Source organism: Gorilla gorilla, chromosome 12 (assembly GCF_029281585.2).
Source record: "Gorilla gorilla gorilla isolate KB3781 chromosome 12, NHGRI_mGorGor1-v2.1_pri, whole genome shotgun sequence".
NCBI classification, from domain to species: domain Eukaryota; kingdom Metazoa; phylum Chordata; class Mammalia; order Primates; family Hominidae; genus Gorilla; species Gorilla gorilla.
The window spans coordinates 36,967,682-36,981,859 of record NC_073236.2 but is presented as its reverse complement, the minus strand read 5'-3'; the positions used below and the strand labels follow the sequence as shown (position 1 = coordinate 36,981,859).

Here is a 14,178-nt window from a genome sequence, read left to right as displayed (position 1 = left end):
ACGCTGGGCGGTCCAAGATAGCCTTATTCATGCTCTGGCAGGTGCTGCCTGGCTGCTAGGGCATCTCAATTCAGGCCTAATCTTGGAAGCAGCGCCTCAGCCATATTCTATTGGCCAAAACAACAACAAAGCCAGCCCAGAGTTAAGGCGTGGGGTAATGGACTTCACCTCTTGATGAAAGAAGCCCAAAGAATTTGTGGTCACCTTTTTCAATCTTGCACAGAAATTAATCTCTCCTTCAGTTAAAATAGAAACCACTAAGACTTGCCTCTTGGAGTAAGAATCATTCAGTGTTCAGTTTGCTGATGCTGATACGGTAAATGACCAGGGCTTCATATAAAGCTACAATGAAGACATAATGACACCTCCTTTCTTTATTATCACACCTTTTACCAAGGTCACTCTGAGTAAGTCTATCTTGTATTATGCAGGTGGGAATGAATTTTCAGAGTTAACTGCACTAGGAATTTTCCTAGTTATTATTAAAAACAGTCACAGAATATTGTTGCTCTTTGCTTATATTACTTCCTTCTAAATTCCCTTTCTCTGAAATCTGAGATGGTACAGCTTTGTTTTTTTTTCCCCCTAGTTTCTTGATGAAGAGGTTTTAAAGAATCCCATTCCCTCCTCCCTGCTCCAGGACTTCTGTCCCTTGGTTATTCTTACCTTTACCTACTTCTTCAGCTTCTCCACTGGAACCTTTCAAGTGACACTCAAACATGCTGTACTCTTTAACAATCCTCCAGTGACCTCACTTCTCTTTCCACTTGTCATCCTGTCTGCTACCCTTCTGAGCCAAGCTTCTTGGAAAAACTGCTATACATCCAGTATCTACTTTCTCACTTCCCATTCATTGTTTCAACGTACTCCAAAATGGCTTTTCCCCATTATTCCAGCAAAAGTGCTTTTGCTAAGGTCACGGGTGACATTCATATTGCTAGATCCAGTGGACTTTTCAGTCTTCATCTAAGTGTTCATTTGACTACCTCAACCTGGAGATTCCTGTGGACAACTTTGACATTACCCTGTCAACTCCTCAGTCCCTTTTGCCAGGTTTTCCTCCAGCCTCACTGCCAACTCCGCAGTCCCCTTTGCCAGCTACCCTGCTCTAGTCAGCCCTAAATGTTGGAGTTCCTCAGATCTTTATCTCACACTACATTTTCCTTAAGCAATTTCATTCATTCTATGGCTCTAAGTACCATTCTGTATACAACGTCAAAATTTATATTTTTTAGTTCCATAGATACAACTGCCTTGTAAACCTGGTAAGTCTAAAAGCCATGCTCCTGAACTCACTCTTTTTCCCCAGGGATCCTGCATGCATCTAGCCTTTTTTGCCAGAAGCCCTTTCTTCTTCCTCACTTTCCGCTTCCAAACCATGACTACATCCTGTCAGACTTCACCTGGACTCTATCCCCTTCTGTCCACTTTTATGACCATCACCATCATTCACTTAGGCAATCATGTCACTGCAAAAGCTATAAATGTCCTCAGAGGCTGCTCTATGGAGTAACCATTCTGTTTCTTTACTTTCTTAATCAACTTGCTTTCAAAAATGTCCTGAGATACGCTTTCCCATTTCCCACAGTTAAAATCAAGTTTATGGCCCAGTGGGAGGATCACCTGAGGCCAGGAGTTTGAGACCAGTCTGGGTAACATTGTAAGACTCTGTCTCTAAAAAAATACAAAAACATGCTGGGTATGGTGGCACATGCCTGTAATCCTAGCTACTAGGAGGCTGAGGCAGGAAGATCGCTTAAGAACAGGAATTCGACACTGCACTGAGCTATGATCGCTCCACTGCACTCCAGCCTGGGAAACAGAATGAGACCATCTTAAAAAAAATCAGCGTTATGTGGTATGTCTTGTGTTGTGTTATGTCTCTCTGAATGCTATACGTTTCTTCATGGCATATCACAATTTGCATCTTATATAATTACTGTATAATCTCCTGTCTTTCCTAGTAGACAGGCACAAAACTCTACAAGGCACTGGCTATTTTATTCACTACTGTATCTCCAGCACCAAGCACAGTGCCAGGCTAGGTGAACAAATGAATGATTTATGTATTTTTTTTCTCTTCTAAAGAATTACGTTCTGTAAATAATAAAAAGCATTGTCTTTTTGGCTTATGTCCCATTCAACAATTGTTTTTCACTCTCAATATTCCCTACAAACACATTTGTTTAGTATTTTTCTGATTAATAAAATATAGCTTCCCCCCCGGAAAAGATGCCCTTTCCTCTTTTAAAATGAATATTAAAGAGATTTCCAACTACCAGATATTTTCATAACTGATATACAAAACAAGGTTTTTAAACAGCAGGTTGTTTTTCTCATATTAAATATTGGTGACATAAAATGGTACCATCTGCAAGACAAACTATTAACACTTGGAAAGAACACTTTTCTAACTCTAAAATGGATTCTATGTGGGGGGAAAAAGCAGTTTTAAAGGCACGATTTAAAATGTGAAATCCTTCTGAAGATATGCAATTTATTGGTCTTTTGCAGTTTATTGGCAGTGATCTTTTACAGAACAAAAATGCAAAATGTAAGAAAGTAAAGTATCCTGAAGCAGAATCCCAAAATGGAAATGTAACATACAAAACTGATACACCAGAAATAGTGTGAAATACTGATGTCACATTGCTTGGACTTTTTTTTTTTTTTTTTTTGAGACGGAGTTTTGCTCTTGTTGCCCAGGCTGGAGTACAATGGCATGATCTCAGCTCACTGCAGCCTCCGCCTCCAGGGTTCAAGCGATTCTCCTTCCTCAGCCTCCCAGGTAGCTGGGATCACAGGCGCCCACCACCACGCCTGGCTAATTTTTTGCATTTTTAGCAGAGATGGGGTCTCACCATATTGGCCAGGCTGGTCGCGAACTCCTGACCTCAGGTGATCGACCCGCCTCGGCCTCCCAAAGTGCTGGGATTAGAGGCGTGAGCCACTGCGCCCGGCTGCTTGGACACTTTTTTTAACCACTTGTTAAAGAAATACATTAAAATGAAAATGTTTTGGTGCCATTCAAATACTGTTACTTAAAAACTCTGGTTTTTAAGAAGGATATAATATAATACCAGAGAAATCTGCTTTGAATTTTGGAAGGCTTTTTCACCCTAAAGCAACTGCCTTTTGAATAAGCATCATAAAAAAATGCAGTGTAAGATGATTCACAAATAGTGCAAAATAAGGCAATAGTATTCCGTCATTTTGTCAGGGTTTCCTAGTAAGGTTAAGTTCTCTTTCAACACCCCCCTTAGTCAAAGGCAGTTTTTGGTTTCTTTGGTAATACGTACAAATTGCTTCATTCCACATCTGTCATTTCTAGTCCATCACTTTCTTTGACGTATACCACTGAACCCAAGGCTTTCTCAGAAAGAGATCCTGTGCCAGTCCCTTCAATCCTTGTAAAGTTTTCTTGATTTGTGTCTTCTAATCTTATTTTCTTGGTGTTTTGAAATAACTGAGTCGCTGGTTCCAACCTGCTTTTTTCAGTCCCTCGTATTAAGTGATCATCCACTTTTGAATCCATACGTATAGCAGATACCTGAGTAGCAGATTTACTAAGTGAAAATCCCATTAGGATAGCTGAACAAATATGAAAGTAATTTGCAGGTACCTTTTTAAGTAGTGGAAGTGTTTCTTCAACTTGATTACTGAAAAAAAAAAAAAAAAAGTAACAAATGAATGCAGCAGGAATTTCCCTAACCTCATGGCAATGTTTGTTTGAATGAAAAGCTGTGGTGATACTAGAAATATAAAGTAAAATTGCCTCCTACCTTTCAGTGTTTACATTTTCTTTGTGGGAGGGTTTGCAGGTTCTAAAGATTTATTTGAAAGTCTTTTTAAAAGGAAATTTATCTGATTATATGTTTTATCACCTTTCAGAAAATAGTAGAGCTTCTCTTAGTCCTTTCTTTCATTCTTGCTAGCGAAACCTCTTTATTCATTACTAATGGGCTAAAGAAATAACGACTGAAGGCCAAGTACTCTGCTAGTACTTTATTTTCTGCAAAAAATAAAGATGTCCTATAAAGATACTTGTGATTGGCTGGGTGCGGTGGCCCACACCTGTAATCCCAGCACTTTGGGGGCCGAGGTGGGCGGATCACCAAAGGGTAGGATTTAGAGACCAGCCTGGCCAACATGGTGAAACCCCATCTCTGCTAAAAATACAAAAATTAGCTGGGTGTGGTGGCGCGCACCTGAAATCCCAGCTATTCAGGAGGCTGAGGCAAGAGAATAGCTTGAACCCGGAAGACGGAGGTTGCAGTGAGCCGAGATTGCGCCACTGCACTCCAGCCTGGGCGACAAGAACGAGACTCTGTCTTAAAAAAAAAAAAAAAAAAAAAAAAAAGATACTTGTGATTAAGGATGTCTAGTCTGTAAAGAGAGATGATCGGCCGAGCGCAGTGGCTCACACCTGTAATCCCAGCACTTTGGGAGGCTGAGGTGGGCGGATCACGAGGTCAGGAGATCAAGACCATCCTGGCTAACATGGTGAAACCCCATCTGTATTAAAAATACCAAGAATTAGCCGGGCGTGGTGGCGGGCACCTGTAGTCCCAGCTACTTGGGAGGCTGAGGCAGGAGAACGGTGTGAACCCGGGAGGCTGAGGTTGCAGTGAGCCGAGTTCGCGCCACTGCACTCCAGCCTGGGCGACAGAGCGAGACTCCGTCTTAAAAAAAAAAAAAAAAAGAGATGATCATGTAGCATGGAGGGAGGCCTTGGGAAGTTTCCCAAAGGAGGGGAGCCTAGGTTAGGGTTTCGCTTTCAAAGATGGGCAGGAATTTGGTAGGTAGAGTTGACCAGGATGGCAGAAGGGACAGGCTTCCTGTACAGAAAAGGTTTGAGAAAGCCCAGGGCTTACTGGAGAAGAGTGATCTACCCAAGATGCTATAGTAGCAACCTGAGATCTGGAGCAGATTCCACAGCTTCGATCGAAATCCCTCACCCTTTTTTTTTTGTTTTTGAGATGGAGTTTCGCCCTTTCACCCAGGCTGGAGTGAAGTGGTGCGATCTCGGCTCACTGGACCTGTACCCGGCAGGTTAAAGTGATTTTCCTGCCTCAGCCTCCTGAGTAGCTGGGATTACAGGTGCCCGCCACCAGGCCCAGCTAATGTTTGTATTTTTATTTTTATTTTTATTTATTTTTTTCCAGTCTATATTTTATTTATTGTGGTAAAATATATATAACATTTACCATTTTAAACACTTTTAAGTGTACAATTCAATGACATTGAGTACATTTACATTTTTGTGCAAACATCATGGTCATCCATCTCCAGAACTTTTAATCATCCCAAACAGAAACTCTAACGTTTGTATTTTTAGTAGAGACGGGGTTTCCCCATGTTGACCAGGCTGGTCTTGAACTCCTGACCTCAGGTGATCCACCCACCTCAGCTCCCAAAGTGCTAGGATTACAAGCATGAGCCACTGCGCTCAGCCTCACCCACTTTTTAGAATGTATTATGTCTTTAATATTTAGCTACTGTGTTATCTTTGATAGTTTACAATTTCATACTCATCAAGCTGTAATTACTGACTGAGCATTTCTAAAGAATCATCTTGAAACCCTGTTTATCCATATTTGTGACTGAATATCAGTGTTTATAACAAAACAGAGTCCTGGGTCTACTGTAGTAGCCTAAATATAGTACTTACTCAAATATTAATATAACAATTAGGTAAATAGTATATATTTGGCTTTCTGGGAATCAAATACAACTTAGCTAAATTTTTTAATATCTCTGATGAAATTCTGAAATATGGGTATATTTGATTTTTAGATTTGGAACTTGAAGATGAATTTTTCTTCCTCATCAAAGGAATATCTAATACTGCCTTCAAATGAATAAAATTGAGTTTATTCTATTCTTTGGTTTCTCTTTTTCTTAGAAAGGAAATACTCCTGTCAAATGCATAACTTGAATCTAAACATGAGGAAACAATCAGATAAACCCAAACAGAGGTATCTTCTATGAAACAAATAGCTTCTACCTAAAAATGTCAATGTTATGAAAGACACAGAGAGGCTGAGGAACTGTTTCAGATTAAAGGAGGCTAAAGATACATTATTTCAAATGCAGCCAATGCTCTTGAATTGGTAAGGGGATGGAATGTACTACAAAGATCATTACTTAGATAACTGGAACATTTGGATATGGGACAATATTAGATAATAATATTGGATCAATGTGATAAATGCCATGAATATGATAATTGTATTGTAGTTATATAAGTCAATGTCCTTGTTCTTAGGAAATACATACTGAAATAGTTAGGGGTGAAGAATCGTATCTGCAACTTGCCCTCAAATTGTTTAGCAATAGATAGATAGATACACAGATACAGAAAGACAGTAAAATATGCAAAATGCTAACAACTGTTAAATCTAGGAGGTAAAGCTTAAAAAGTTGTTCTACATATTATTATTATTACATTTCTGTAGGTTTAAAACTTTTTCAAAATACAAAATTGAAAAAACGTTTTAAAAAACACAAAACTCTATAAAACATGGCATTTGAAATCAACAAACGTAAAAGAATGGTAACATATAATTATCAATTTGCACATTAAACTTCAATCTAATAAAAGGACTGAGGAGGAACCAAATATAATAGGGTAGACTTGGCCCTGTGAGTCTTACCTTAACTTCCCCAGAGTTGAGGACATGAAGGGTGAACAAGTCTATTGGGGGCCTCTTTGGACTGGCATTTAGGTTGCCATTCAAGAAGAAATCTGGAATATATATGTAAGAATAAAGGTACATAAAGAGATAAATCAATCTGGAGAAAAAGAACAAAGTGGCTTTCTTTACTAGATATTAAGATAGGCTACACGGCTGGGCACAATGGCTCACGCCTGTAATTCCAGCACTTTGGGAGGCCAAGGTGGAAGGATCTCTTGAGTCCAGCAGTTTGAGACCAGCCTGGGCAACATAGGGAGACCTCATCCCTATCAGAAAAAAATTAAAAAAAAACAAAAAGATATGCCACAAAGTGAAAGTAATAAAAATAACCTTGTACAGTTACAGGAACAAATAATCAGTAGAATATGACAGAGCTGTAACTTGGACTTAGGTATTTCAGGAACTTCACATATATTACAGGTGGCACTATAAGACAAAGGAGATAGTATTTCAGGAACTTCACATATATTACAGGTGGCACTATAAGACAAAGGAGATAGAACAGACTAAGTTTAGTATGATAGTATCGTGAACATTGGCTCACTATGTGGACATAAGCAGTATCTTAAACACAGAAGTAGGCTGGGCGCAGTGGCTCACGCCTGTAATCCTAGCCCTTTGGGAGGCTGAGGTGGGCAGATCACAAGGTCAGGAGTTCGAGACCAGCCTGATCAACATGGTGAAACTCTGTCTCTACTAAAAATACAAAAATTAGCCGGGTGTGATGGCGGGTGCCTGTAATTCCAGCTACTCAGGAGGCTGAGGCAGGAGAATCGCTTGAACCCAGGGGGTGGAGGTTGCAGTGAGCTGAGATCATACCGTTGCACTCCAGCCTGGGCGACAGAGCAAGACTCCGTCTCAAAAAGAAAAAAAAGTGGAGTGCAAATGCATTAAAGACCTAAATGTGAATGGCAGAACTGTAAATGCAATAGAAGAAAATATCTGTTACCTTGGAGTGAAGAAAGATTTCTTGAACAAGACTAAAAAGCTTAAACAATAAGGGAGGAAAACAGGTGAGTTTGATTACTCATAATTGAGAATTTCTATTCAATGAAAAAAATATAAACAAAAAGATAGATAAGAGACTGGAAGGAGATATTTTCTGTGTCCAAAGCTGATGGTATTTAATGGCTGGAATAAAAAGAGAATACCTAGAAATTAGCAAGGAAAAAGAAAACCCAATAGAAAAATGGGCAAAGGATATAAAAACATAATTCACAGATTGAGGAATCCCAAACAGATAATGAGAGTACATAAAGAGATATTCAAACTTAACTAGGAATCAGAGAAATTCAAGTTGCAAAGAAATTGCAACCTCTGCCTTTCTGGGTTCACGTGATTCTCCTGCTGAGGCCTCCCGAGTAGCTGGGATTACAGGCACCTGCCACCATGCCCGGCTAATTTTTGTATTTTTAGTAGAGACGATGTTTTGCCATGTTGGCCAGGCTGGTCTCGAATTCTTAACTTAAGTGATCTGCCCTCCTTGGCCTCCTAAAGTGCTTGGATTACAGCATGAGCCACTGTACCTGGCCACATATGGCTAATTTTTAAAATTCATTTTTTTATAGAGACAGGGTGTCACTGTGTTGCCCAGGCTGGTCTCGAACACCTGTACTCAAGCAATTCTCCCACTTCCCAAAGTGCTGGGATTACTGGCGTAAGCCTCCATGCCTGGACTGGTTTGAACCTTTTATAACAAAACCCAGATCACAGCAGTCCTCTGCTCAACACACTCTAGTTGCTTCCCATCTCAGAGAAAAAAATTCTCTACATATCTGGTCCCCAGCTGTGGTAGGCAGAATAATAGTCTTCAAAGATGTCTTTGTCCTAATCCCCAGAAGCTGTGACTATGTTATGTTATGTGGCAGGGGGGAATTAAGGTTGCTAATCAGCTGACTCTGAGGGTGGGAAAATTCTCCTGGATTAATTGGGTGGTACTAATGTAATCACAAGGGTCTTTTTTTTTTCTTTTTGGGACAGAGTCTCACTCTGTTGCCTAGGTTGGAGTGCAGTGGTGTGATCTAGGGTGACTGCAGCCTCCGCCTCCTGGGTTCAAGTGATTCTCGTGCCTCAGCTCCCAAGTAGCTGGGATTACAGGTGCCCGCCACCACGACCAGTTAATTTTTGTATTTTTGGGGAGAGACAGGGTTTTGCCATGTTGACCAGGCTGGTCTTGAACTCCTGACCTCAAGTGATCCACCTGCCTTGGCCTCCCAAAATGCTGGGATTATAGGTGTGAGTCACCGCGCCTGCCACACAAGAGTCTTTAGAAGTGAAAGAGGGAGGTAGAATGTGTTAGCCATGATGCAATGTGAAGAGGACTTGACTGGCCATTTTTGGCGTTGAATATAGACTGGGATCACAAGCCAAGGAACATGTGCTGCCAGTAGAAGCTGGAAAGGCAAGAAAGGGGATTTTCCCCTAGAGCCTCCAGAAGGAATGTAGACCTGCCTGACATCTTGATTTTAGCCCAGTGAGACCCAATTTGAACTTGTAAATCTCCAGAACCGTGTGATAATAAATTTGTGTTGCTTAAAGACACCAAGTGTGTGGTAAATTGTTGCAGCAGCTGTAGCAAACAACTCTACTAGCAAGCACTCTCTCCTGTCTCTTTGCCTTATTCGACCCCAGACCTATCACCCCATTGCTGTTCCTCAAGCATATTCTATGCCAAACCTTCTCCTGCTTCAGGACCTTTGCACTTACAGTTCCCCCAGCCTGAAGCAATTTTTGCATTGCAAACCACATCCCTTGAGGATAGTTAGTGACATGGGGCCTGGAACTGTGAAGAATGGCAGACTTCTGCTTCTAGTCATGATGGAGTAACAGAGACCAGACTTATCCTCATGCTTTCAGCATCTTTTTTTTTTTTTTTTTTTTTTTTTGAGACGGAGTTTTATTCTTGTCCCCCAGGCTGGAGGGCGATGGCACGATCTCGGCTTACCGCACCTCTGCCTCCCGGGTTCAAGCAAGTCTCCTGCCTCAGCCTCCCGAGTAGCTGGGATTACAGGCATGTGCCACCACAACTGACTAATTTTGTATTTTTAGTAGAGACAGAGTTTCTCCATGTTGGTCAGGTTGGTCTCGAACTCCCGACCTCAGGTGATCCAACTGCCTCGGCCTCCCAAAGTGCTGGGATTACAGGCATGAGCCACCGTGCCCCGCCTGCTTTCAGCATCAAAACACAAAACACATGAAGCAATGGCTTTTAGATATTGGACAATAGGCAGTTCGGAAGAGTGATCCTTGAGAGACAGGAAATAAAGTAAGCCCTATGAATGGACATTGCCTGGAACTTTCAGGCCTCGGCATAAGGAGGAAACTCTCTGATTTAAAAAAAGGAACACAGGCTGGGCGCGGTGGCTCACGCCTGTAATCCCAGCACTTTGGGAGGCCGAGGCAGGCAGATCATGAGGTCAGGAGATCGAGATCATCCTGGCTAACACAGTGAAACCCCGTCTCTACTAAAAATACAAAAAAATTAGCCGGGCGTGGTGGCGGGCGCCTGTAGTCCCAGCTACTCAGGAGGCTGAGGCAGGAGAATGGCGTGAAGCCGCGAGGCAGAGCTTCCAGTGAGCGGAGATCGTGCCACTGCACTCCAGCCTGGGAGACAAAGCGAGACTCCATCTCAAAAAAACAAACAAAAAAAAGGAACACAGCATCAGTGAGCTGTGGAACAAGATCAAGTGGCTTAACACATATGGAATTGGAGTCCCAGATTTTTTTTTGAGGGGATCAGGAAGAGGACAGTGAAAACAAAATAAAAAATAGTAATAACAGAGGTTTTTGTAGTGAAGCTTTTGAAATGATGGAAAAATTAAGGGACTAGAAAACCAAGACCTTAGAAGGTGTCTGTCACGAGAGAGCAAGCACAGGGTACTATATAAGGCTTAGCCTGGGCCAGGCACAGTGCCTCATGCATATAATCCCAGCACTTGGGATGCTGAGGTGGGTGGATCACTTGAGTCCAGGAGTTCAAGACCAGCCTGGGCAACATGGTGAAACCGCATCTCTACAAAAACATACAAAAATTAGCTGGGCATGGTGGCACATACCTGTGGTCACAGCTACTCAAGGGGCTAAGGCAGGAGAACTGCTTCAACCTGAAAGGTGGAGGGTGCAGTGAGCTGAGATCATGCCAACGCACTCCAGCCTGGGTACAGGGCAACAGAGTGAGACTCTGTCTTAAAAAAAAGAAAAAAAAAAAGTCTGGGCACAGTGGCTCACGCCTGTAATCCCAGCACTTTGGGAGGCTGAGGCGGGCGGATCACGAGGTCAGGAGATCAAGACCATCCTGGCTAACACAGTGAAACCCTGTCTCTACTAAAAATACAAAAAACAAAAAACAAACAAAAAAAAAGCTGGGCGTAGTAGTGGGCACCTGTAGTCCTAGCTACTTGGGAGGCTGAGGCAGGAGAATGGCGTGAACCCGGGAGGCGGAGGTTGCAGTGAGCCGAGATCGTGCCACTGCACTCCAGCCTGGGCGACAGAGTGAGACTCTGTCTCAAAAAAAAAAAAAAAAAAAAAAAAAAGGTTTTGTTGGGACAGGGTGGGACACTCACTACCCCTTGGGTTTCCACAGAGGGAAGGAAATTTTTACTTTCTCAGGTTAGGGGAGAAAGTCAACAGTTCTTGATAGGAAAAAAAAAGGAAAATCTTTTCACCCTCTTTTGGCCTTAAAATGATCATTTCCTTATATTCTTTCCAAATAATCTTCAGTACCGTCTAGGTGGCATACATAAGTGCTTAAACTTTCCTTATTCTTTCTATAAGGGAAGTACTTTCCTACTTCCTACATTAATAATCTCCCCACCCCTGAAGTCTTCAACTCCAGCTGATAGTTTTAAACTTAGAACATTCTTTCCTATTTGTTTTTAATAATGCTAGATAATGTATTCAAAATAATCTTAGTATCTGAAGAGGAAATGAGATTATATATTATTCCCTCTAACATAACTTCTCAGTTTGTTATTTTGTGCATTTAAAAAATTACATTTCCGAGGATATGTGCTCCTTGTGTCCTCTAACCTCTTAATCTAAAATAACAGGGACACTTAATTTTTTTTGGTATCTAATTATACTTACAAAGTATATGATATCTGAAAATAAATGCGACAAAATATGAGACCATGTAATAACACGATGAAAAGACATTGGAAAAACATGACATTTATATTAAATGTATTTTTATGACTAAATTTGTTCTAACATAAAAGTTGTTTATCCCTGCCAATGGTATCTTGTGGGGGAAAAAATGAGTACTCACCTGGCGAAAACAGGAATTGTTAGTCTCCTCAAACGAGAGCTTACTCTTGAAATACACAGCGTTCTACCATATCAAGGTCATCAGAGAATTGCTGTAAAAACCTAGTGTCTATGTCATCTGCAGGAAAAGGAGATAAAGTCACCATTATCATCCAGAAGCTCTTGAGTTATTTAAGAAGGGACATGGTAGGTATTAAGAAAAATTAAGAAGACTTTTTCCCCCCCATTCTGGGCTCCAAAAAATTGGTAGAACAATGCAGCGCTCATTCTTTTTCACTGAAAAGCTCATTTGTCACTTTAAGGTGAGGGGATTTGGAAAAGGACTGGCATGTGGAGAAGGAATATCGGTCAGGAATCTGGACTTTGTTGCTAGATCTGCCACTTCCTGATTCAGCCCTGATCGTGCAGAGCTGACCAAGGCCGTGGTCCCCAGGCTCCCCTGACTCCAGGCTGCCCACGCTCACCAGGACAGGCCGGCTCGCTCCCTGCAGGCTGCAGCGGGAGGGCTGGACCTGGAAGGCTCTCTTAAAACGGGCCCTGGCTGCAGCAGGAGCTGCGCCCGAAAGCAGCTCTGAGGGTGACCGGTTCACCGAACATGGTGAACTTTTCCCAAGCCCTGGGAAAAGTGGCACAAAGCCACCGCCGCGAAGCAGCAGGTGTTTCAAGCTGAGGGAAGGCGGGGCTGCGAGAGACAGCCTTGCGCATGCGCGTTCCATCCAGGTGCGGCAGCCTCAGGCAGAGATTAAGAAACGAGTCGTGGAAAAGGGGGCTAGCGGCTGGTTACTAGGAGACGGTACGCTCGGGTCGGGCGTCTAGGCGCTGCGTGGGCGTGCGCCTGCGCGGCGCGGATGGGCCAGGAAGGGGTCCCTCCTAGGTGCCCTGTAAGGCAGGCAGGTAGACGTACGCGTCGCTCCGTGCGAAAGAGCGCGCGCACGGCTTGTACACCCCGCGAGAAGGAAGGTCGAGCCAGGTACGCGTGCGCACCGGGCCTGGGGGCGAGCGGGACGGAAGCAAAGCTGGGGCGCCGGGGAGGTGGAAGACGAGCCCCACTCCGGTACAGAGCGTGAGGGCGGGGCCACGGCGGCGCCGGCTAGCGCTAACCGCCCCCGCCTCCTTCCCGCGGGCTCCGTCCTTCCTCCGATCCGCCGGGGCGGGGCCAGGACGATTTGGGGGTGGGAAGGGAGGAGAAAGGGGCGGAGGATGGAGAGTGGGCGGTTCTTGTATTCCCCGCGGAGGCCGAGAGCTGATAGTCGCGGGGATGAGCTCTGGGCAGGACGGCGGGCCGAGGAGCCCGGGGAGGGACCCGGAACTCCAGGTAGAAGCTGCGGAGGTGCGCGGGGTGGGGAGAGTGCTGCTACTGGGCTGGAAGGTCTCTGAGAAGGCGGCTGCAAGCGGGCAGGAGTGGCGAGTGCGGGGCCGTGGCGGGCGGAGGTGGGCGCTAGCCGCGGGAGCCGCTGTGAGGGGCAGCGGCGGGCACAGCTGCCGGCCGGAAGCTCGGCAGCACGCGTTGCTCCTGTTTCTTGGGAGGTTAGGTTTGAGCCCAGTTCCTATGGTCACTGCTTCGCGTCCTCCTGCAGCTCTCCGCTTGGTTGTTGGGGAGACTGTTCAGTTTAGAAACGCTCTGGAAGCTCTGGTGGAGCCGAGGAATTTGGAAGTCACAGATTTGGGAGTTCAGCCTGACTCCCGATCGCTCATTTCTGAGCCTCTTTCTAGACTTGGGGTGTTGAAAGGCTGAGATTACATAGGCATTTGCATAAAAATCTCAGATAACTTTAGTAAAAATTATACACAGTAAAGGCAGGGAAAGCTGGCTTTTGTTGAAAAACTATTTGAGACTTAAATTGGATAACTAGGTGATCATGGACTTGATACCTAAAAACTCACAGAAATATGGTTTTTTTTTTTCATTTTTTTTTTTTTCGCGGCTTCAGGAAAGTTTGCATAGATGACAGTGTCCCAACGTTTTCCTTCTTCCATTCCAGGACCTTATATCCTAGGAGATTTCCTTGTTTAAAATTTTCTGTACTGGTGTTCAGCATTTCAAGTATACTTTGTTTACGTGTAAGGACATAAGTAGAATAACAATAGGTTTGTAAGTAGAAAAAAACAGGTTAGTTATAGAAGTAGGATGTCGCATTCGAATCTGCTTCCAGGGTAAGGCAGATTCTTGTTTGTATTTTAATTGATTAATGAGCCAAACTCTTCAGTCTTAATT

The 14,178-nt window shown here is 43.4% G+C and overlaps 2 protein-coding genes across 15 annotated transcripts in view; one reads left to right on the top strand and one right to left on the bottom strand.

The window, feature by feature from the left end:
- The window catches only part of TSGA10 (testis specific 10), a 164,006-nt gene that overhangs the window by 817 nt on the left and 149,011 nt on the right, over nucleotides 1-14,178 (top strand). The window contains exon 1 of one of the 13 annotated variants that reach the window (XM_063695606.1): nucleotides 12,853-12,933. The exons of 4 other annotated variants lie outside the window; for them this stretch is intronic. Coding sequence is in view for 4 of the 9 variants with exons in the window: in XM_063695600.1 (XP_063551670.1) it covers nucleotides 13,222-13,278 (57 nt within the window). In the remaining 5 variants the exon portion in view is untranslated. 8 more of the 13 variants (XM_031007630.3, XM_063695610.1, XM_063695602.1 and 5 more) reach the window with 8 other exon arrangements.
- C12H2orf15 (chromosome 12 C2orf15 homolog) lies at nucleotides 2,481-13,010 on the bottom strand. Of its 2 annotated transcripts, none has more exons than XM_019020872.3 (4): nucleotides 12,868-13,010; nucleotides 11,965-12,081; nucleotides 6,657-6,748; nucleotides 2,481-3,659 (listed from the first exon to the last, which is right to left on the bottom strand). In XM_019020872.3, the coding sequence occupies exons 3-4, from the start codon at nucleotides 6,680-6,682 to the stop codon at nucleotides 3,308-3,310; spliced, it is 378 nt and encodes a 125-aa protein (XP_018876417.1). In that variant the 5' UTR covers nucleotides 6,683-6,748; nucleotides 11,965-12,081; nucleotides 12,868-13,010; the 3' UTR covers nucleotides 2,481-3,307. The 2 variants fall into 2 exon arrangements, with proteins under 2 accessions (XP_018876417.1, XP_004031536.1); XM_004031488.5 differs by lacking the exon at nucleotides 12,868-13,010 and adding an exon at nucleotides 12,428-12,700.

Bases quoted from the DNA above. Each gene is read 5' to 3' on its own strand.
- C12H2orf15 (XM_019020872.3), bottom strand. From the start codon at position 6,682: ATGTCCTCAACTCTGGGGAAGTTAAG. The intron at 3,660-6,656 runs GTAAGACTCACA...TTTTTTTTTCAG, and splicing joins TCAACTCTGGGGAAGTTAAG to TAATCAAGTTGAAGAAACAC.